Here is a 23,188-nt window from a genome sequence, read left to right as displayed (position 1 = left end):
TGAATAATTTCAAGTTTTTGTTTAATTGAATGCACAATTCTTGTGTTTGCCCATCATTTTTGCGATTTCTAAACAAAAAAAGAAAGAAAAGGTTACTCTAAAAGAAAATTCCGACATCTCTGACATAAATAACGAAACAAAATTTGCCTTTTTGCAGTGCGACAAAACACAACAATCAATGATACTCTAAAACAAACTAAACATTTGGTCTCTCTCTCTCTTTTTTTTTTTTTTTTGAGCAGCAGGTGTGAAGACAGTGGGGGGTGGCAAGATAATAGGTACACTAATCTCCCAATGACGACTTATAACGCCCTTCTTGTCACTTATTTACGACTTGCAAAACATCTGCTTATACCTTTCTATTTATTACTTGAATTTTATATAAGATTTCTGGTTGATTTTTTTTTTTTTTTAAATTTGGAGTCTTGAAGTGTCCCAGTTAATGTCTGCTGTATATTAAATTACACTTTTTAGAATTAATTTAATTATAAATACTGTACTATCATTACTTGAGGAAAGAATGAAAAATTGCACCCTCCCCTAAAATATATATATATAAAAAAATAAAATAATTAATTTTAAAAAAATGACTTATTTAAAATACATTTCTGGTACATGTTTCAATAAAAATAAAACAAAACTGTTTAAAGTGATTTTTATAATTATAAGCAGTACAGTAAACCCCCGTAAATAGCGAGGGTTACGTTCCTGAGAAATGCCACGAATACCGAAAATGGGAATACTGAGTTATGGCTCCCATAGTAATAAAGGGATTCCGTTCCAAAGTATGAAATATATAAGAAAAACTAGTATAAAATTTTTTCTATGTATGTATTACATAGACAAAAATATGTACCTTCATAATATGACTATGTACATAGAAAGTACATAGTGAAATGCAAGCATATGGCATCAAAATGAAAATAAGAAACAATTTAATATTAAATGTAATATTTATTAGAAATTTCAAACAAATCTTTCAAACCAGCGCCTTTGCTAGTTAAAAAACTTATCCCGCCAGTGCTATCACCAATTTCGCTAAAGTGTTGATGAAGGAGTTTTGCCTTTTTACAAATGATGAGTGAACTTAACGGAATTTTATTATGAGTTCAGTCTTCTATCAAATTTTTGAAGTAATTAGTGTGTTTTCACGGACGCTACGGTGGATTTTTTCTTCCGATTTTTTGATTGATCGTACCGTTGATCCATTGATTTTATAACGTTTTGCCACTGAGGAGACACTTCCACCATTAGAAATTTTGTCTAATAACTCAATTTTATTCACTAATGTCATCACCTTCTTTGATATTTTCACATTTCCCTTGTTATTCGTAGCCATATTTTTGTACGGGTTAGAAAGAACTTGTCCACACTAAAGTCACTTTCTTCCGCTAGCATGCTCGAAAAAGTCTGTTTTACACTGCAAAACGGTAGATTTATCACTTTTGTAAGCATATCAATTTATAAATTGATAAATTTATTCAATTTACAAGCATATAAATTAAAAGCAAATGACAAAACCTTCCATGACAAGCGCATAACACATACTGAACAAGGATTAGCGAAAAACATCCACGCTCGCGATTTTGTCAACCCCCCCCCACACACACTGAGCGCTATTTTGACCGGGAATGATAATTTTAGACACGCCCAAGTTTTTTTATGGCGGAAAATGTTCACGGCGCTTTAAAATTCACATTTTTTAGGTTTCATTTTATATTAAATCAGCGACCGCGAATAGCGGGGATTTATTGTATTTATTATTAATATATAATATTTATTTATTTGTAAAAGAATAAGAGAAGATTACCTCAATATGATACGTAGAACACTTCCGTATGATACTCTCCAGAAATTGAAACGAAAACAATTAAAAAAAATTGAAAATCTTATATTACAGTATTAGCATTAGTAGAGGAATATGATGCAAGAAAGCAAGCTTATGCAGCATCAGCCAAACAAAAAAAAAAACACAAAACACTCCCATTTCACCTCTCCGTTCATTCGAAATACCTATCCAGCTGAGCCTTAAATTTATTTAGGGATCTATCTATCTATGTATCTATGGGTGTATCTATCCTACAATCTGTCTTTCCTCAATTTGAATTCATGCCCTCTCAGGTGATTATTCTGAGCAAGAGAAAGAATCCCATCACCATTGAGCAAGCTCAAACCACTCAAGGCTTTATACACCTCTATCAGATCACCTTGCAAGTGCCTAGTCTCCAGACACTGTAATTTGCAAAACTTAAGCCTTTCTTTGTAAGAGCAACCCTTTGTTCCATTCACTAATCTTGTTGCCCTTCTCTGTACTCGTTCCAGCAGCTCTACATCTGTCTTGAAATGAGGCCTCCAGACTTGTACTCAAGGTGTGGCCTGACCATTGCCTTATACAAGGGAATAATCACCTCCTTATCCCTGCTAGAAAAATTCCTGTATTTCATTGACAAGACACGATGAGCTACTCTTGCAGCCCATCTGCATTGTTCAGAGAACTTCATATCTGCCTGCACAATTACCCCAGGTCCCTTTCATTCTCTATCACTGTCAGTGTAGTATCACAGAGTTGATACATTGCTCTGGGGTTACTGTTTGCCATATGTAATACTTTATATTTGTCAATGTTAAATTTCATTTGCCACCTCTCAGCCCATCTACTCAACCTTTCCAGATCCTGTTGCAACAGCATAGCTTCAGTAGAGTTATTAACAACCCTGCCAACCTTCGTATCGTCTGCAAACTTGGACATTAAGGTTGATATACCACCATCAATATTATTTATAAATACAGAAAACAATAATGGACCCAACACTGAACCCTGAGGGACTCCACTAATAACATTAGTCCACGATGAGCAGTGTTCATTGATAACCACTCTCTGTCTTCTCCCCCTCAACCATCCCTTTATCCATAACAGCAATTTGCCGCCAATGACACACTGCTCCAATTTGTGCAGCAGTCTTCCATGTGCAACAGTATCAAAAGCCTTTCTAAGATCCAAATACATAATATCAAAGTTATTCCCTGCATCCAGTTCTTTTGTGACTGCATCATAGTATCCAATCAAATTGGACAGACAAGACTTTCCCTTAACAAAACCATGCTGTGTATGAGCTATAACTGAAGTCTTGTCTAGATGATCCTGCAGTGCTTCTTTAACCAGTGCCTCCATTAATTTTCCTGGAACAGAAGTTAAACTCACAGGTCTATAATTACTTGTGTCAGCCTTTGATTCTCCTTTGTGAATTGGGGTCACATTTGCACATCTCCAGTCTGTGGGTACCTCCCCTGAGTCCAAGGAAGCTCTCATAATTATGGCTAAGGGTTTGCTTACTTCCTTTGCTGCCTCCTTTAATATAACTGGATAGATCCCATCCACCCCAGGTGCCTTTCTTGTGTTATCTTCAACAATTTCTCCTCCACTTTACTCTTTGTTATTACAAGATTCTCTAGCTTACTGCTAGCGTTGAATACACCTCTGGCTTTCCCCTCGCTAAATACCTCCTCATGTGTGAATGTCGATGCAAAATATTCATTTAGTTTGTTAGCTACCTGAGCAGGATCATCAATAGTTGACCCATCGATATCAAGGGGACCAATCTGATTCATCCCCTTCCTTCTAGAGTTTACATAAGTAAAGAACTCTTTGCTGTTTTTCTTTGCATCCCTTGCCAAAGATTTCTTGTAATCTGCCTTCGCCTGCCTAACCTCCTCTGTAACTTGGTTACAGATCAACTTGTATCTATCAGAGGCTTCTGTGTCATGTGTTAATTTGTATGTATCCCATGCATGTTTCTTCTCTGCCATATGCCTCATCTGTTCATCTGACATCCATTTAGGCCTAAACCTTGAACAATATTTCTTAGTTGGTATGTAAAGCCTAGTTTCCAAGATAAGTTAGAAAACTTAGCTTCCAAGGTAAGTTCTTTGAATGCTTCCCATTTTGCATTTGCTGTTGGTAACATCATCAGTTGGTCCCACTGCATAGAATTTAAATACTGTCTCAGTCCATCGTAGTCGCTTTTACGAAAGCAATAACCCTTCCCTACTCAAAGAGGTAACTACCTAATGGTAGTTACCTCTTTGAGTAAATCCCACTTCAGCACACTGTGATCACTGTCGCCTAGTGGTTCATTTATCTGCAGATTCTTAATGCATGAAGAATCACTGCTCATAATCAAATCAAGAGTATTCCTCCCTCTAGTTACCTCCCGAACATGCTGATGTAGAAAACAATCATCCAATAAATCCACAAAAGCCTTGCTAGTGTGTGAGTGACCAGCCCCCAAATTCCAGTCAATATCTGGGAAATTAAAATCTCCCATTATAAGACTCTCTGATTTACTGGCCCACTCTATTTCCCTGTACAGTTTCTTATTATACTCATCAGAGTCATTAGGCCTATAGCACACTCCTACTCTCAATTTTGATCTCCCAATGCTTATGTCACACCAAACTGACTCGATACTCCACTGTCCAGCGATGTCCACTGGCTTCACTTCCTTGGATTTTATGTATTTCTTAACTAATAGCATAAGTCCTCCTCCCTTCCTAACCTGTCTATCCCTTCTGTAGACATTGTACTCTAAAATTCCAGTTCTTCATTCCTTATACCTGTGTGACACCATGTCTCTGACATCCCCACAATATCTGCCTTTGATGTTTTGAGCAATACCTCAAATTCATCAAATTTATTTACTAAACTCCTAGCATTGGTGTACACGCAAGTATACATGCACCTATTTCTATTCTTAGCTACCCTAACACAACCCATGTGTTTACTTGTACCGCAATGACTCCCAGCAGTCTCTGAAATATCTTGCATCTTGTTTTTCAGGCTTCTGCTCATTCCAATAGAAGCAGTGCAAGAATCTCTTTCACCTCTGCCAGTGGCTACTGTTAATCTATTCATCTTTGTCTCCCTCCAAGCTAGCAGTTTTCCGACCCACCCAACACTGCCTCAATAGCATCAGCAAATATTCTTGCGCCCTTTCTATTTAAGTGTATCCCATCCCTATAGAAGCAATCTCTCCTGTTAACAAGTACAGTCCAGGCTGAAAAAAATTCTACCCCTTGAGCCTTGCACAATCTTTCCAGGGCCGAATTGTTCGACAAGGCTCTCATCATATACTCCCTCCTATCGTGTCTGGGCAGAATTGCAGACACTTTCAAATTCAACCCTATTTCACGGCTTTTTTTCAACAGTGACCTGTACTTGTTAAGCAATTCTGCCGGTCTCCTACTCTTGATATCATTAGTGCCAACGTGTACAACTATATCACCTTTTGTGCCCTTAAAAGATGATATCTGCTCTACGTCATCAACCTTTGCCCCTGACAGACATACCCTGGTCCTGTTCCACCTATCCTTTTTACAAAGCATGTTCCCCGTTTCCCTGACAATAGAGTCACCAACAACTACTAGTTCCTTTGGGACCAGCGCATTCTCCCTTGGGGGTTGCCGCTGTGTTGCGCGATGACCAAGTGCAAGCTCTGGTGTTGATGTGGGCAGCTGAGAGCTTGATGGGCCCCTCAATTTAGTTCCTTCGACGGCATCCACCCTGTCCTTCAAGCTCTCATATAGGCCCATAAGAACGCTGAGTTGTTGCCTGATTTCAATACACTCCTTGCATCGCGCACACACACACACACACACACACACACACACACACACACACACACACACACACACACACACAAAGACACAAAGACATCCCCCATGGCAATATCATGTTCCGTACCTGAATGCTCCACAAACATCATGCAAGCTGTGCATTTTAGAAGGCTGTGATTCAGAAGGCAACTGCCCCCTCAGTTCTCCTCCGAGCCACAGCACTTCCATTAGCTTGAGCCTTTTGTTTTGCTGCTCTGGTCTGAGTCATGATTTCTTTTAATTTAAATAAAATTTCAATTTCAGTTTATAACCCTAACTTATCTCCCAACACAGTTATAACGGGATATATATATTTTTAGTGTCAAGTATTAATTATCTCCGAGTTCCCTTTATATAACTTCCGTATCAGTTATGTATTAATTAATTATGTTACATTTGTAATCTAAGTCGGTATATGTATTTAGTTAAAAGTACAATTTAAATGCCAACGAAGTTCAACAAGTTTAATAGATTTTACCGATCACTGAAAATATTATAACCTATACTATACTAACGCTATCTAGGTTCTATATATAACAATCGTATGACAAAGACAAAGGCGGGAAGTTACGAACGGTAAAGATATATGGACACTTAAGTATTAATTAACTTTCAAATCTCGCTGTCTCAATTCAGAATAAACTAACGATCCTTACTAGGTCTATCAGCTACTTACAAAAAATATTCAATAAGCGGCTAAATAACTTCTCGTTCAGCGGAGTTGCGACTTGTAACACGTGGATACCCTTACCGATACTTTTCTGCAATTGCAAGGCCGAGTAAAGAATAACTACACCAAATTAATCAGAAAATCACAAAATAATGCTATACTACTAAATTTAAATCAATAAATAAGAAAAATCCACTTAGCGGCTTTGAACACGTCTGGCCTCTACTAACCTCGTCAGCAGACTAATCATAATCTACCTTTGCCTGCCTAATCTCCTTTGTGACTTCGTTACAGACCAGATTATATCTATCATAGGCTTCCATGTCACCCATTAATTTATATGTATCACATGCATTTTTTTTCTCTGCCATATGTCTCATTAGTTCATCTGATATCCATTTAGGCCTAAACCTTGAACAATATTTCTTAGTTGGCATGTAAAGCCTAGTAGCTTCCAAGTTAAGTTCTTTGAATGCTTCCCATTTTGAATTTGCTGTTAGCAACATCATCAGTTGGTCCCACCGTATAGAATTTAAATACTGTCTCTACCTCCGTAGTCACCTTTACGAAAGCAAAAACCCTTCCCTTTATCCTTGATGGTAGTTACCTCTTTGAGTAAATCCCACTTAAGCACACTGTCATCACTGCCACTTAGTGGTTCCTTTATCTGCAGATTCTTAATGCACGAAGAATCACTGCTGATAATCATATCAAGAGTATTAGTCCCTCTAGTTGCCTCCCGAACATGCTGATGTAGAAAACAATCATCCAATAAATCCACAAAAGCCTTGCTAGTGTGTGAGTGACCAACCCACAAATTCCAGTCAATATCTGGGAAATTAAAATCCCCCATTATAAGATTCTGATTTACTGAGCCACTCTATTTCCCTGTACAGTTTCTTATTATACTGATCAGAGTCATTAGGCGTATAGCACACTCCTACTCTAAATTTTGATTTCCTAATGCTTATGTCACACCAAACTGACTAGACACTGCACTGTCCAGCAAGGTCGACTGGCTTCACTTCCTTGGATTTTATGTGTTTCTTAACTAATAGCATAACCCCTCCTCCCTTCCTATCCTGTCTATCCTTTCTGTACACATTGTACTCCCCAAATTCCAGTTCTGTATTCCTTATATCTGTGTGACACGTCTCTGATATCCCAATAATATCTGCCTTTGATGTTTTGAGGAATACCTCAAATTCATCAAATTTATTTACCAAACTCGTAGCATTGGTGTACACGCAAGTATACATGCACCTGTTCCTATTCTTAGCTACCCTAACACAACCCATGTGTTTACTTGTACCGCAATGACTCCCAGCAGTCTGAAATATCCTGCAGTTGTTTTCCAGGCTGCTGCTCATTCCAATAGAAACAGTGCAATAATTACTTTCACCTCTGCCAGTGGCTACTGTTAATCTATTATTCCTTGTATTCCCCCAAGCTAGCAGTTTTCCGACCCACCTAACACTGCCTCGATAGTATCAGTAAATATTCTTGCCATGTCTTTGCCAGGGGCAAAGGTTGATGACGTTGTAGAGCGAATATCATCTTTTAAGGGCACAAAAGGTGATATAGTTGTACACGTTGGCACTAATGATATTAAGAGTAGGAGACCGACAGAATTACTTAACAAGTACAGGTCACTGTTGAACAAAAGCTAAGAATTAGCGTTGAATTTGAAAGTGTCTGCAATTCTGCCCAGACACGATAGGAGGGAGTATATGATGAGAGCCTTATCGATTAATTCGGCCCTGGAAAGATTGTGCAAGGCTCAAGGGGTAGAATTTTTTTCAGCCTGGACTGTACTTGTTAACAGGAGAGACTGCTTCTACAGGGATGGGATACACTTAAATAGAAAGTGTGCAAGAATATTTGCTGATGCTGTCGAGGCAGCGTTAGGTGGGTCGGAAAACTGCTGGCTTGGGGGGATATAAGGACTAATAGTTTAACAGTAGCCGTAGGCAGAGGTGAAGGTGATTCTTGCACAACTTCTATTAGAATAAGTAGCGTCCTGGAGCGAGGGGTGCTGGGGGTTTCAGGGACGGATGGCAGTCATCCTGAAATAGGTGGGGTATATGGGATGTGTATATAGGGTAACTAGGAATAGGAGCATGTATGCTTGCATGTATACCAATGCTAGAAGTATAGTAAATAAATTTGATGAATTTGAAGTGTTGGTCAAGACATCCAAGGCAGATATTGCTGGGATAGCAGAGACGTGGTGTCATACAGATATAAGGAATGCAGAACTGGAATTTGGAGAGTACAATGTGTACAGAAAGGATGGACAGGATAGAAAGGGAGGAGGTGTTATGCTGTTAATTAAGAAAAACATAAAATCAAAAGAAGTGCACCCTGTTGATATAGATGAACAGTGCACTGTTGAGTCAGTTTGGTGTGACGTAAGCACTGCGAAAGCAAAAATAAGAGTAGGAGTGTGTTATAGGCCTAATGACTCGAATGAGTACAATGAACAATTATACAGAGAAATATAGTGGGCCAGTAAATCAGAATGTCTTATAATGGGGGATTTTAACTTCCCAGATATTGACTGGAACTTGTGGGTTGGTCACTCGCACTAGTCAGACTTTTGTCTGATTAGTCTTGAGAGAGAGTAATACTCTTGATCTGGTTATCAGTGGTGATCATTCGTGTATTAAGAATTTGCAGATAAAGGAACCACTAGGTGGCAGTGATCACAGTGTACTGATGTTTGATTTACTTAAAGATATAATTACCATCAGGGGTAAAGGAAGGAGTTTTTGCTTCCGTTGTTGTTGTTATTTGCTTTTTAGGAGCATTAGCAACTAAGGCCATATTGCTCCGGGATATGCGGTGGTCATTCCCTGACCTTTCCGCATCCTCCGTATTTGGTGGTGACGGGCTCGAACCCCGGTCTAATTTGCTTCCGTAAAGGTGAGTAAAGTTTTTAAAATTCTGAACAGTGGGATCAACTGACGAGGTTACTAACAATAAATTCTAAGTGGGAAGCATTCAAGGAATTAATCGTGGATGCTACTAAAAGTTTCATACCTATTAAGAAATATTGTTCAAGGTTTAGGCCTAAATGGTTATCAAATGAACTAATGAGACTCGTGACAGAGAAGAAAAATGCATGGGATGCATATAAATTATCAAGCGACTCAGAAGCCTATGGCAGATATAAGCTAGTCTGTAATCAGGTCACAAAGGAGGTTAGGCAGGCGAAGGCAGATTACGAGAAATCTTGGCAAAAGATGCTAAGAAAAACAGCAAGGATTTCTTTACTTATATAAACTCTAAAAGGAAGGGGATGAATCTGATTGATCCACTTGATATCGATGGATCGACTGTTGAATGTCCTGCCCAGATAGGAAACAAACTGAATGAGTATTTTGCATCTACATTCACACATGAGGAGTTATTAAGGTTTGGAAATGGCAGAAGGTTATCAAATTGTAGCAGGATACTTAATGATTTTGTAATAACTGAGAGAAAAGTAGAGGAGAAATTGTTGAAGTTAAACATAAGAAAAGCACCTGGGGTGGATGGGATCTATCCAGTTATATTAAAGGAGGCAGCAAAGCAACTAAGCAAACCCTTGGCCATAATTATGAGAGCATCCTTGGACTCAGGGGGAGGGTCCCGCGGATTGGAGATGTGCAAATGTATCCCCAATTCACAAAGGGGGATTGAAGGATGACACGAGTAATTACAGACCGGTTAGTGTAACTTCTGTTCCGGGTAAAATAATGGAGTCACTGGTTAAAGATGCATTGCAGGATCATCTAGCATGGGTTTGTTAGAACCTTGATAAGACGAGTCACAATCACCGCAAGAAATGTTGTATACTGAGTCATTTATTTGTGTTGCAAATGAGGAAAGGACTGAGTGATTGTTCAGTATAGTGTGTAATTTCAGTATTGGCCTGGATAGAATTTTAAATTTGGTATCTTTAAAGAATCTGTTAAGTTGTTTGTACCGCTTTTCAACATATGGGACAGAAATAAAGTATTTTTTGATATTACTATTGTTGGTTGGTGTGTTTTTTTGTATTCTATCCTTAGCTTGTACCCTAATTCTGTCTATTGTAGCAAGTGGGTAACTTCTGTTTAAGAATCTACTGGTTAATATTTGTATTTCTGAGCCTAAAGCAGATTCTATCGTTGAATATTTATAAGCATTGAGAAATTGATTAAAGATAATTGATCTTTTGTAGGTGAATGGGTGATAGCTGTTATAATGCAGAAGAATACCGGAGTTTGTAAGTTTTCAATAGATGTTAAATTGGATTTTATTCATCTCCCGAATAAGCATGAAAATTAGAAAATTTAATGAATTAGTATCTGTATTCTCCCTGTCCAATGTAAATTTGAGTCTAGAATGAATATTATTAAACAAATGTAAAATTGTAAACTTGGATAGTTCCATGCTCACCCCTATTCGGTAATTTTCATTCCTGTGATCACGATATACGGTTGAAAAGCATTGTCAGCTTCAGGAAGGAAAATCGTTTTGCAATTTTTTCATTAAATTAATTTTTGACTTAATTTTTAATTGCATTAAATTGATTTTTAATTATTGTTAATTATTTCTTACTGTAATGTAAGATTTTCTATTTTTTAATTGTTCTCGTTTCAATTTCTGGAGAGTATCATATGGAAGTGTTCTACGTATCACATTGAGGTAAACTTCTCTTATTCTTTTACAAATATTGATATCAACGTAGAACGTATTGAGAATTATAGCTCTGGTTCATACTATAACATTTATTTATGCATCATTCATTTCAAAAATAATAACAATATTATTATAATATTTGAAACAAATGTTTCGTAAAAAATATCACCAATTAGAATAGTTTTAATTATGAATAAACAATATTTCTTTAATCAATTAATAATATATTACAGACAGACACAGAGCTTTTACGTGTATAGATTACAATTTTATTTTGTGAGCTTTGAGTGATGATAAGTCATCAATAATTTTGTCGAAATTTATTTTATTACATTTGATGGTCCTCTCAACTGATAAAATATCCATATCAGATAATTTTTATTGGCTTAATGTTGACTATAAATATTTTTTAATCAATTTCAGCTTGTCAATGACAACTAGTGGGATGACAACCAATATGGCACCACAGATAGCACTGACACAACAAAATTTTCAAAGATGATTTTCAGCTTTTAACCTGAGGCAAGAGCCTCATTCACCTCACCCATGGCACGGCTCTGGTTTTACCACATATAACATACTGTATATTTTAATATATTTAATTAAGCTTTAATTTAATAAATTTAAAACTGAAGCTAAATATTTTAGCATTATAAAATTAGAACTAAAAATTGTAATAATACCCTATATGGACAGCTTTCATAGTGAAAAATATTTCTTCCAGCAAAAGGATGATTTCTAAGAATGAGATGCCGAAAAATATTTAAGAAATTAGTTCACTGTAAGAACAGAATTTAATTACAATATACCACCGTTACCACTGGACTGTTTAATTTTCTGGCAAAGGCAACTAAGATCATCTGGCTATATATCCCGTGCATAATGCCAGAAAATTAAGTGTATTCTAAAGGCAGTCAGGTTTGATATGAAATTTTCTTGTGAAAAATTCTACCTCCAGCTGAAATAAACTCATTTAATACTATATAAAAATCCCACAAAAGATTTTCCTAATTATGGTCATCAATAGGATTCAAACTCAAATCATGTCAATGAAACAGGCTACTAATTAATCAAAAAAAGACACGCATATCATTATAATGGCTATTCATATATGCACATATACACCTAACCTCAAAATCTCTGGACCATTTTGTATTTGACTAGAAAAAAAATTCTCTTCAATGGAAGCTGTTACATTATAAGCCTTTAAAAGGGAAAATAAAATGATACAGTGAATTTTCTTTTGAAATAGAGCAAAACATAAATGATTTTTAAAGTGAAATGATGAAAATATCAGCTTAGAATGATATGTTTATTCTATGGATAACTGATTAACCCAGAAGACAGCTGTAACAGTTTGCATCTCCTTTTCTTAAATACAGACAGGATACTATTTTTGGGACATACTATAACAGCAAAGTTGTTTGTACAGAATACTATACAATATTCTGTGCTACCTACCTTCTGGTGTTCCAATTCTGAAAGGATAGCTCACCTATATTCAAGTAAAATTAACTATAAGGTAGGTAAGGAAAGTAGAGTACTCAAAATTCTCTGGGATAGATCTTCGAAACTACATCACTGTTATTATCAGCTAAAACTTAAAATGATCTATTCTGTAAAGGTTGCACAATTTTACCAGCTATAGCAGTTATTATTTCATTCAAAAGCAACAAGTAGATCTACACTTCTTTGCCACTATAATAAATAAAGGTAGTAACCAATAGAATAGGAAATGTTATACCATAAACGAAGTAAAAATATAGTATTGTTATATTATTCAACATTTCCACTCTCAACAAAATAACAGAATTTTTTTTTGTTTCTTTTTAACATGTTTACTGCCACCTAAATGTGTAAGAACCTGTTCAGTGTGCCGCAATTTTTGGAATACTGAAAAAAAAAAATCAAAATTCTAACTTCCCCAGAATTCCAAAATCTGTACTGTACATAATGGTTGAAAATTAAAATTCTGAAATTCAATGTTAAAAGTGAACACTTAGGCTGAGCTATAAATCAGAACGAATCTTAAAATTTTATAAAAAGTTTATTCATGTACATAAACTAACATCAACACAAGTCTATAAACAAAGCCAAGAATTACTACAAAGTGTTCAGTTAGTGTATCAGTACTGAACAGCTGTTAATTTCGTGTGCCTTTACCTAGTAGGCATTTGTTGGTTGACTGCTTCAGAATGAATGCTTATATGTGCTACAGCACAGCATGTTTTGAATGCAGATATGTATTGCAGCACGTCACTCCTAGTGCAATTTTGTGAATATATGCATAAAGGCAGTGAACATGTTAAACACATTTTCCAGACTTCAACTATGATAATTCAACTTAAATGGAACCAGGGCTGACTCAGATTATATGGATCACAAAAAAAAAAAAAAATAGTGCACCAAATGTTAGGGCATACATTGAGGGAAAAAAATTTTAGAAAGCTTATTTTTTTTTTTATTGCAGTAAGAATTAATTTACAGCTGTAATATCAATATTACAGCTGGATTAACCCTGGGTGCTCACATCTGGTGAGTATGGGCTTGGCACACCCAGGGTCCTGAGCTGGATATCATCATTCTTCTCTTTCTTGGTGATTCCCTTCTACTTTTGACTCTCTCTCTCTCTCTCTCTCTCTCTCTCTCTCAGGGTTACTCGGGAACTTTTTTTTTTTCCTGGTGCAGCATAAGCCTCAGGCTTCCTTGCATCATATGGATATTAATAATAAAAATAATAAAAGGAGTTAGAAAATGTGAATTGGAATATCATTGGTTTGGCTGAAACAAGAAGAAGAAGAAATGAATCACTTATAAGTTTATCAAGTGGAAATCTGCTGTACACCAATGGAAACAGTGAAAGGAGCAAAGGTGGAGTTGGCTTTCTGGTCCATAAAGATATAAAAAACAACATTTTGGAATTCAAAAGTACATCACCAAGGGTGCCAAGACTACTACTCAGGATTTCTAAGAGGTACAAGCTAAAGGTTATAATGATTTATGCACCAACATCGAGCCATGATGATGATGAAGAGGTTGAAGAAATGTACACCAAAATTGAGTCTTCTAGATGAGCAGAAAACCCACTACACTATCATTATGGGGGACTTCAATGCTAAGGTTGGAAAGAGACAAAACAGCACAGAAAGGGGACCTATAGGAAATTTTGAAATTGGTGAAAGACTTGTGGAATTTGCAGAATCTCAAGGATTGTCAGTAACGAACATTTTTTTCAAGAAAAGGGCGAACATAAAGTGGATGTGGAAGAGCCCAAATGGATTAACTTAATCCTCACTAACAGAAGATATATCGTGAATGATGTTACTGTCCAGAACAAGGCAAATGTTGGAAGTGATCACAGAATGGTAAGACGCACACTTGATATAGATGTAAGAAAAGAAAGGAAAAAACTGACTTGAGTAAATAATACGAAGGACTTTGAGATAACAAAATAGGAGAAAAGGCAGTATATATTGGAACTTAACAAGTTTGAGCTTCTGCAGACTGCTCAGGATCAAGATATCGACGAGGAATATTACAACTTTCTAAAAGTGATAAAGTGCAAGAAACCTATGGGTAAAAAGAAAGCCAAAGAAGAAAAAAATCAGAGGACATAAGATTTAACATAAGAAAAGTAGAACAACAATTAATGGAAAACAAAGGACTTAAATCAGCAGCCATGAGCAGTAATACAGAAATGATACTGAAACTGCATAATAGCGATGGTGTACTTATAAATAGCAGAGAAGGCATAATTCAAATAGCAGAAGACTACTATAGAGAATTATACAAGGAGTGAGGGACTGATGCCAGCAGTGGGGAAGATGGATTGCAAATTAGTAACACATACAACATACCCAATATCCTTCCTGATGAGGTAGAACATGCGTTGAAGAAAATGAAGAATCAGAAAGCCCTGGCGGAAAGACAAAGTTACTGTAGAGTTGTTAAAATTGGGAGGTAGAGACATGACACAAAAACTAGCAAGACTCTTCACAAAATGCATTAGAAAAGGTATGATGCCTAAGGAGTGGAAAAATGCAATCATAGTTTTGCTGCATAAGAAAGGAGATAAATCTGAAATTGGAAATTACAGACCGATTAGCTTGTTATCCCACATCTACGATTTGTTCATAAGAGTCATTACTAACAGATCAGAAAGAATACTTGATGAGAATCAACCGAAAGAGCAAGCTGGCTTTAGGACAGGATTCTCAACAATGGATCCCCTTCACATAATATCACAGCTAATGGAGAAAGCAAATGAATATAAAACACCATTATTCCTGGCATTTGTGGATTATAAAAAGGCATTTGCCTCCATACAGCATAAGGCAATGTTTTGGGCACTGGAAAGACAAGGCATAGATACCTCATATATTACAATTTTGAAGAAAATATATGAGAACGCTATCTCCTTTATTAGACTAGACAAAGACAGTAGCAAATTTAAAATCGAGAATGGAGTTCGACAAGGAGACATAATATCTCCAAAGTTGTTTACTGCTGCCCTTGAGGAAGCTTTCAGAAGATTGAATTGGTTGCAGGAAGGAGTCAATGTGAATTGAGAGTACCTAAACCATTTACGATTTTGCAGATGACATTGTGGTCATAAGCCACAATCCCAAAGAATTAGAGGAAAATCTTAATCAGTTATGCAGAGTTAGTAAGGATTTTGGACTAAAGATGAATATGAGTAAAACAAAAGTAATGATGAATAAGTATGCCACAGAAAGGGACATCATGATTGAAGGAGTAGTAATTGAAAAGGTGAAGTCATATACTTATCTGGGACAAGTCATCAGTTGTAATAATGATAAATGGCTGGAAGTCAAGAGGAGAATAAATTTTGGATGGATAGCATTCATGAAATATAGTCACACACTGAAGAGCAATATCCCAGTTTTTCAGAAACGTAAAATAATGAACCAATATATAGTACCCACCATGACTTATGGAAGTGAAATTTGGGCGCTCGTAAAAGAATAGAAGAGAAGCTGAGAACTACGAAGAATGGAACGAATTATATTGGGAATCAGACTGTTAGATAAGAAGAGAAACACATGGATTAGGCAGCAAACTCAAGTAAAGGACATTCTTATCAAAACTAAAGAACTAAAATGGTCTTGGGAAGGATGCATAGCTCAAAGACATGACAGAATGGTACCCAAGAGGAGCTAGAAGAAATCCTGGAAGACAATGACGAAGATGGACAGACGAAATTCATGAGTTTATGGGTAGTAAATGGTTGGCCATTGCACAAAACAGAAAGAACTGGAAAGTTGCCGGAGAGGCTTTCATCGTGCAGTGGATTGAAAATGGATGATGATGATGACCTATGAGGCAAAGGTTCTTTCAGTTCTGAAAGGAAACTAACAGAAGTGTATCAGGCATTGTTGAACAATGCTACATTCAGCAAGCATGTGCTTTACTGTAGGTGGCCGTGTGCAGTATGTACATTGCAGAGGATCATTCCCCATAAGCAGAAAGGGATGTGTGAGGTTAGTATGACCTATTCGGGTTCTGGCTAGAATTGCTTCTTCTTTTCTATTTTTATGGAGGCTAGAAGTCCATACTTGTGGTTAAGGTTTTAATTGAAACAGCTTGTTATTTCTTTGCATAGAAGTGGCCAGTGTTCCATACATGTTCTCCATATATTGTGTCTATAATCAGGATATGGGACTAGATCATTTGTTGAGGATATGCTGTAGGGATGCTTTGCAGCATCATCTGCACATTCATTTCCTGGAATCCAAGAGAAGATAAGTTTGCTGATGCTCACAACGATGTATCAGCTCATATTTTTTAAGCTTTAAAAAAGAATTGTAAGGTGAGGAGGTGCTTTTCAAAGCTAAAAGAGTACTCTGTGAGTCAGTATATATTATAGTTTTATTTATTGACAGGATGAGACGTTTTTCAGGGCAAGCTTAATGGCATGGAGCTCAGCAGTATAACTGCTACATTCGGCCAGAAGTGAAACTTTTGTGTACGAGCATAATGTAGTTGTTGGATGTTAATATATGCTATAGCATCCTTATCCCATTTCTCAAAGTAATCATCACAAAAAGTGTGAAGGTAGTCCACAGGGGGAAGGGGATCTGGATCTTTTGATTCTCTGAGGATATTATCACGCTGAATATTCCAGCATTCTGTTAGATTCTGCAATCTGATTCCATCAGGCTAAATTGTTTTGGATTTGTTTGCATAGTGGGTTGCCCACTGCAGATCATGTAGTAGTGACCAAATAGGATGATTGGGGAGGCATTTAATTTTAGCCGAGTAACTCATCAGTAACACCTTTCTTCTGATGCTGAGTAGAGGTTCACAAGCCTCAGCAAAAAGAATTTGAACTGTGGGCCTTCTGTATGCACCTAGGGCTATTCTAAGAGAAGAGTGCAAGATGGGCTAAGGTGCTCTCCCTAGCAGAGTCATAAACAGGTGCTCCGTAATCTAGCTGAGATCTAATTAGGGACCAATATAAGTGGAGCAGGGTATAACCTCTGCAAATCCATTGTATGATATATTCCATTATTTGGTTTTGTAAGCAGAAAATGAGTCTGTCTGCTTTTTTGTGAGTGGGTTGTTTATATCGGCTGAGTTTTGCTTTCTTCCATATCATCATCTGCATCTATTTCAAGCATTCTGATCTCTTGCCGAAGCTATTGGCCGCAACTTTTGCCCATCTCTGTTTCCACCTCTATTAAAACCAGATGGTTCTATTGCCACTGCACCCAAGGATAAAGCTAACCTGCTGTCATCAAATTTTTTTTCAAAGTCATGTTTGTTTGTTATTTGGTTTTTAGGAGCATTAGCAACTAAGGCCATATTGCTCTTGGGATATGCGGTGGTCATTCCCTGACCTTTCCGCATCCTCCATATTTGGTGGTCACGGGCTCGAACCCCGGTCTAATCAAAAAGCGTGTGCTATGCACTGCTGCTCCTGCCCACCTGGCTATGGAGGCACCCTCAAACTCATGTATTAATGATTTTGGTAAACCACCATTCCCAGTAAGTTCCATTCAATGTCTCCTGTAATCTTCCATCAAAAGGATTTTGACAAATCTCGATGCTACGAAAGCTCCAGGTCCTGGCGGTATTTCTCCACTTGTTCCCAAAATCTGTGCTCCTGAACTTATTGCTGTTCTGTGTTGCCTTTTTTTCACTTTCTTATTCCAAAGATGGTTTTTCTTCTGCTTGGAAATTTGCCCATATCCAGCCAGTTCCTAAAAAGGGTGACAAATGCTTGACATCCAATTATTGTCCCATTGCAATCACTTCTACTCTTCCTAAAGTAATGGAAAAATCAATTAATTACCCGCTCTTAAACTATCTTGAAACCTTACATCCAATCGATGATTGCCAGTATGGATTCCATCAGTGTCAATCCACTGGTGATATTGTGGCTTATGTTACTCATCTATGGGCAAATTCAATGGAAAAGTTTGTTGAAATTCAAGCAATTGCTCTTGACACTTCACAGGCTTTCGATCACGTTTGGCATAAAGGTCTTCTAAATAAGCTTCTATCTTATGGTTTGCCAACTGTTTTTTGTAATTGGGTATCCAATTTGCTCTCTAACTGCTCACTGCTGGTGATGGTAGATGGCTCCCTGTCTTCTAATTTCTCCACTATTGCTAGTATTCTCCAAGGTTCAGTTCTTTCTCCAACTCTTTTCCTCTTGCGTATTAATCACCTTCTTCCACTGACTGGAAATCCTATCCATAGTTTTGCTGATGATAGTACATTGCATTTCACCTTCTAGTTTGAGAAACCTTGCCCTGCTCGAACAGCTTCAACCTCTTGAATATCCACTATAAATTTCTTAAATGCTGATGTCCAGGTTATTCTCCAGTGGGGCAAAGATAATTTAGTTGATTTCAATCCTTCTAAAACTCAGTCCTGTCTTATATCTCGTAAAAAGGATTCATTTTCTCCTATGCTTATCTTTGATGTCACCCCAATTTCTAGGCAAGATGATATATCTCTTTTGGGATTACCCTGACTGCTAATCTCTCTTGGCATAAGCACATTATAAATATTGCTTCCTCTGCATATAAAAAACTGGGTTTTCTCTTTCGCTCTTGGCGTTACTTTTCTTCCAAACAGCTGTTCACTCTGTACAAAATTGCAAGTCCACCCTACCACGGAATATTGTTCCTACATCTGGGGTGGTGCCCCCTAAATCTCTCTCAGGATTCTCGATTCCATTCAAAAGAGGGCAGTTAGGTTAATTAATGACTGCTCTCTAACAGAGTCTCTCTACACTGTTTCTGCTGCATACCTTTCCTACATATACTTCCATGGGCACTGTTTATCTGAATTAGCTCCTATAATTCCTGCTCTCTCTTACAAAGCAGTCCAAATAAATGCTGCAACCAGTAAACATCCTTTTACTGTCCAACTTCAAACTCACAGAACAAACTTTTCCTCTTCCTCATTTATTCATTCAACCTTTCTTCATACATATATTCTGAAAATTACAATCTACAGAAGTTCAAGTCTAATGTCAACAGATATCTTTCATCTTCTCAACCTCCAACACATGCACGGTACTAAGTACTATAGGTTCTAATACTTGTTGTGTTTGGGTTTTCACATTAAAAAAAAAAAAAAAAAAGCAGGACACTGTGGAGTTGGTGTCTTGCATTCTGCTTGTGTGAGTTTTACGCTCGCAGTTTGGAGCTGCATCTCCATGGCATGATGTCTGAGAATGGCCAAATTTCTGACATTTAAAACATCCTAGAGGATTCGGAATACATGGCCGAATGCAGCAGTTTAAGCTGCTGACTGAAGCTGGTAGGTTTGGTGAACTGAAAGTTAAGATTATACTCCAGGCAGGGATTAAACTGCCGTCTTTTGGATCACAATTCTTTTTGCTTGAGTGACTTTTTAATTTTTAAGTTCCCAAACTCTTTCATCTTCAGAAACATTTAATAAATCCCATTCAGTGATCAATCCCTTGAAAGAATTGAGTGGTATGTGGGGTGACTTTTGGGATTCCACTCAAGGATGTGATCCATAATAATTGTTCAGGGTGTTGCAAATGGGTGGTCTCTATTAGTAAATCTCCTGATTAGAGACGTTTCATCATCTTCACTGAACCTGCAGGCTTTTAAAGGCACCTCAGAATGATGAAGGAGGAGCCACAGGTTGTGTTGATAGAGAATGTATTATCAGGAATTCTGGTAGTTTGTCTGCCAGTTTCCTTTTTCATTTTCTTTGAAAGAGACAGAGAAGTCATGGTCAGTTCGTGCTTGTCATTTTATTGAGAGTTCTGGGGCTCTAAACGTGGAAATTCATTGGTTTCCATTTCTGCTCCTTTTAGCCCCGAGGGTTGGTTTCTCCCTCAGATTACTGGCCCAACCAAGTGGGGCACGCGCCTCCTTAGCCAGGTGGGCAGGAGCAGTAATGCATAGCACACGCTTCTTGATTAGACCAGTGTTCAAGCCTGTGACCACCAAATATGGAGGATGCAGAAAGGTCAGGGAATGACCACCGCATATCCCCGGAGCAATATGGCCTTATTTGCTAATGCTCCTAAAAACCAAATAACAACAACAACCAAGTGGGGGCAGGAGCGGTGCCATCAGTGACCAAGCAGTTGTTGAGGTTTGTAGATTTGGTTAGTAATACAGGCAGGCCTCGATTAACGTGATTAATTCGTCCCGCGAGCGCATGGCGCTAAACGGAAACACGTTAATCGAATATAATAATCAATAGGAAAAATTATAATTGGTCCTTGACCTTCTGGAATGTCCATAAAGAATTTTAAAAATACTTTTTAAATAATTTTTTAACTGTATACAATGTAAAAGATAATGAAAATAATTATGGAATTAAATGTTTATTGCATAAACAATTTTTTGCATAAACAGTTTATTGCGGTTCTCAAACTGTGCGCCGTGGAATATTTTAAATTTTCGAGGGAAACATAGTGATACTTGACATCTGTCGGACACCGTGCGAACTACTAGCTCGAGGTAGTTCACAGTTTCAGCATTTCTTATTAAGTTGTTTGGTCCTAACTACTAAACGGAACTGTTAGGTATTTCTTTTGGTATGGGTGCACCTTGAAAAAATTACTGAGACACTAAGGGCGCTGTGAACTGAGAAAGTTTGGGAACCTCTGACATAAAATACACAATGAAGAAATGACTGTTGCGGAAATATTTGAACAGTGTTCACTTTCTATTTTCATCAATCAATTTCCGATAGCTGACAACAATCTTCTCTGGGCCCTGACGAAATAAATATCGCAGAGAACATCAAACTTTTTGTTTGAGGTTCTATGCGATATGAAAGATTTCATCTAATTCTTTTACTGTTATCTCCTTCGCAGTAACATTTTCATCTGGCTCATTTAAAAATTTGAATTTTATGCAAGTGTGCATTGACTTTATTAGCAGGAGACAAACAAGTAACAAGTCTTCTTCCGATGGTTGATGGAACACACCGAGGCGGGCAGCAGGCAAACGTTTGTTTATTGACCGTACGACTCACGGTAAGCTTAACGCACGATTCAAATCTTTTTCAACTATTGCATAAAAAAAAAAAAAAAAAAGATCGCGTTAACTGGAAATTTGCATCATGTAAAGTGAAAAGTGGTATAATTTTTCAAATAGCGTTAACTGAAAATTGCGTTAATCGAACTCGTGTTATGTGAGGCCTAGCTGTATACAGACTAAGAAAAAGAAAAGTGGATTTCCTTTCTGAGTTCTTACTTTAAACCTTGTAAGCGCAGAACCACTTGATGTAGACAAAAGTCACACTAGAAAAGAAACAAAACTATCTCTTTGATAGAGCACTCTATATTTGCAGGGAAAAAATTGCTTGTCACTTAGGGTGGTGAGGAGTGTGTGGAGGGGACCTGGGGGTGATTGTGCAGTCAGATATGAAGTTCTCTGAGCAATGCAGACAGGATACCAGGGTTTTGTCAGTGATGTGCAGGGGTTTTGCCGGCATGGATAGAGAGGTGAAGTCCTGTTGTGTTGGGCCACACCTTGGGTACTGCATGCAAGTCTAGATGCCTCATTATGGGAAGGATGTGGATCTGTTGGAACAAGTGCAGGAAGGGTACAGCAAAATTGGTAAGAAGAACAAAAGGGTACTTTTGCCAGGAAAGGCTTCAGTTCTGCAAACTGCAGTGCCTGGAGACCTGTGAGATCTGGATGAGGTGCTTTAAGGCTTTGAATGGACTGAGTAAGCTTAATGCTCAAGCTATACATATGAAAGGGACATAAATTCAAACTGAGGAAGGATGGTTGTAGGATAGATGTATGGAAATTTGATTTCAGCCAGCAGGTGGTTGACTGTTGGAACAAACTCCCATCTGGTGTTGTAGAGGTGGATTGTTTGAATAAATTCAAGGAAGAACTAAACAAATTGTTAGAAGGGACGGACAGGAGATTTAGAAAGTGTTGGAATTTTATTTTTTTGGTTGATGCTGTATAAGCTTGCTTTCTTGCATCATTTTCCCCTATTAATACTAATACTTGCATTGAAATAGTACTCAGCTTCTTTACTGAAAGAAAAGCATCCAAATCACAATCTGTATCATCATTATACATATTTATGAATAATGACTGAACTCTTTCTTCAATAAGCACATTATTCTTTCAATATGAATTCTCTACTCTACATATGAATTTTTAATGGCTTTGTTCCAAACTGCTAAAGTTATGCTTCGCATGGTTGAATGCAAAGGAATGCAAGGAAGGCTGTTGCCTTCCTTGTTGGCCGAACCAGATTATAAACAATTTAAGACACACGAATGGTGATTTTATAAACTTTCTTTCAGAAAGTACGCTAAAAATAGCACTTGTTTTATATCAAATTTCATTTCACTTACACGTAATTGTGTAGGAAGAATATCATTTTTCCTTAGTGAATTAATTTGCAGTCGAAGTTTAGCATATTCCTTTATTACTAGCCTCCGTTTGTGATCTCTCAACATTCGCCAATCAGTAAATTTAGTTCGGCATGGCACAATCTGGGTGTTTGACCTAGAAACATCCTAAAAAAAGACATTATCAAAATCATGCTGATCAATATATATCTAAAATAAATAATAAATTTATATTTTACAGTTATTAAAATGAAATAAATTTTAGCCTTTTTCTATACACTGGATATATACACAATAATAACATGTTTCCAGAGAGTACTGAAAAGCATTTGAGTAATTCTTATCTTATTGCA

General features: G+C 37.2%; 1 protein-coding gene across 1 annotated transcript in view; it reads right to left on the bottom strand.

Annotated features, from left to right (window-relative positions):
* Window positions 1-23,188, bottom strand: part of mRpS14 (mitochondrial ribosomal protein S14) — a 56,840-nt gene that overhangs the window by 14,694 nt on the left and 18,958 nt on the right. Inside the window, exon 2 of the mRNA XM_090388722.1 lies at window positions 22,839-23,003. Within this exon, the coding sequence (XP_090244848.1) occupies window positions 22,839-23,003 (165 nt within the window). The remainder of the gene's footprint in view (window positions 1-22,838; window positions 23,004-23,188) is intronic.

The sequence above is a fragment of the Mastigoproctus giganteus genome, chromosome 14, assembly GCF_048544385.1.
Source record: "Mastigoproctus giganteus isolate SK-2022 chromosome 14, ASM4854438v1, whole genome shotgun sequence".
Lineage (NCBI taxonomy): Eukaryota > Metazoa > Arthropoda > Arachnida > Uropygi > Thelyphonidae > Mastigoproctus > Mastigoproctus giganteus.
This window is presented reverse-complemented; position numbering and strand designations above follow the sequence as displayed.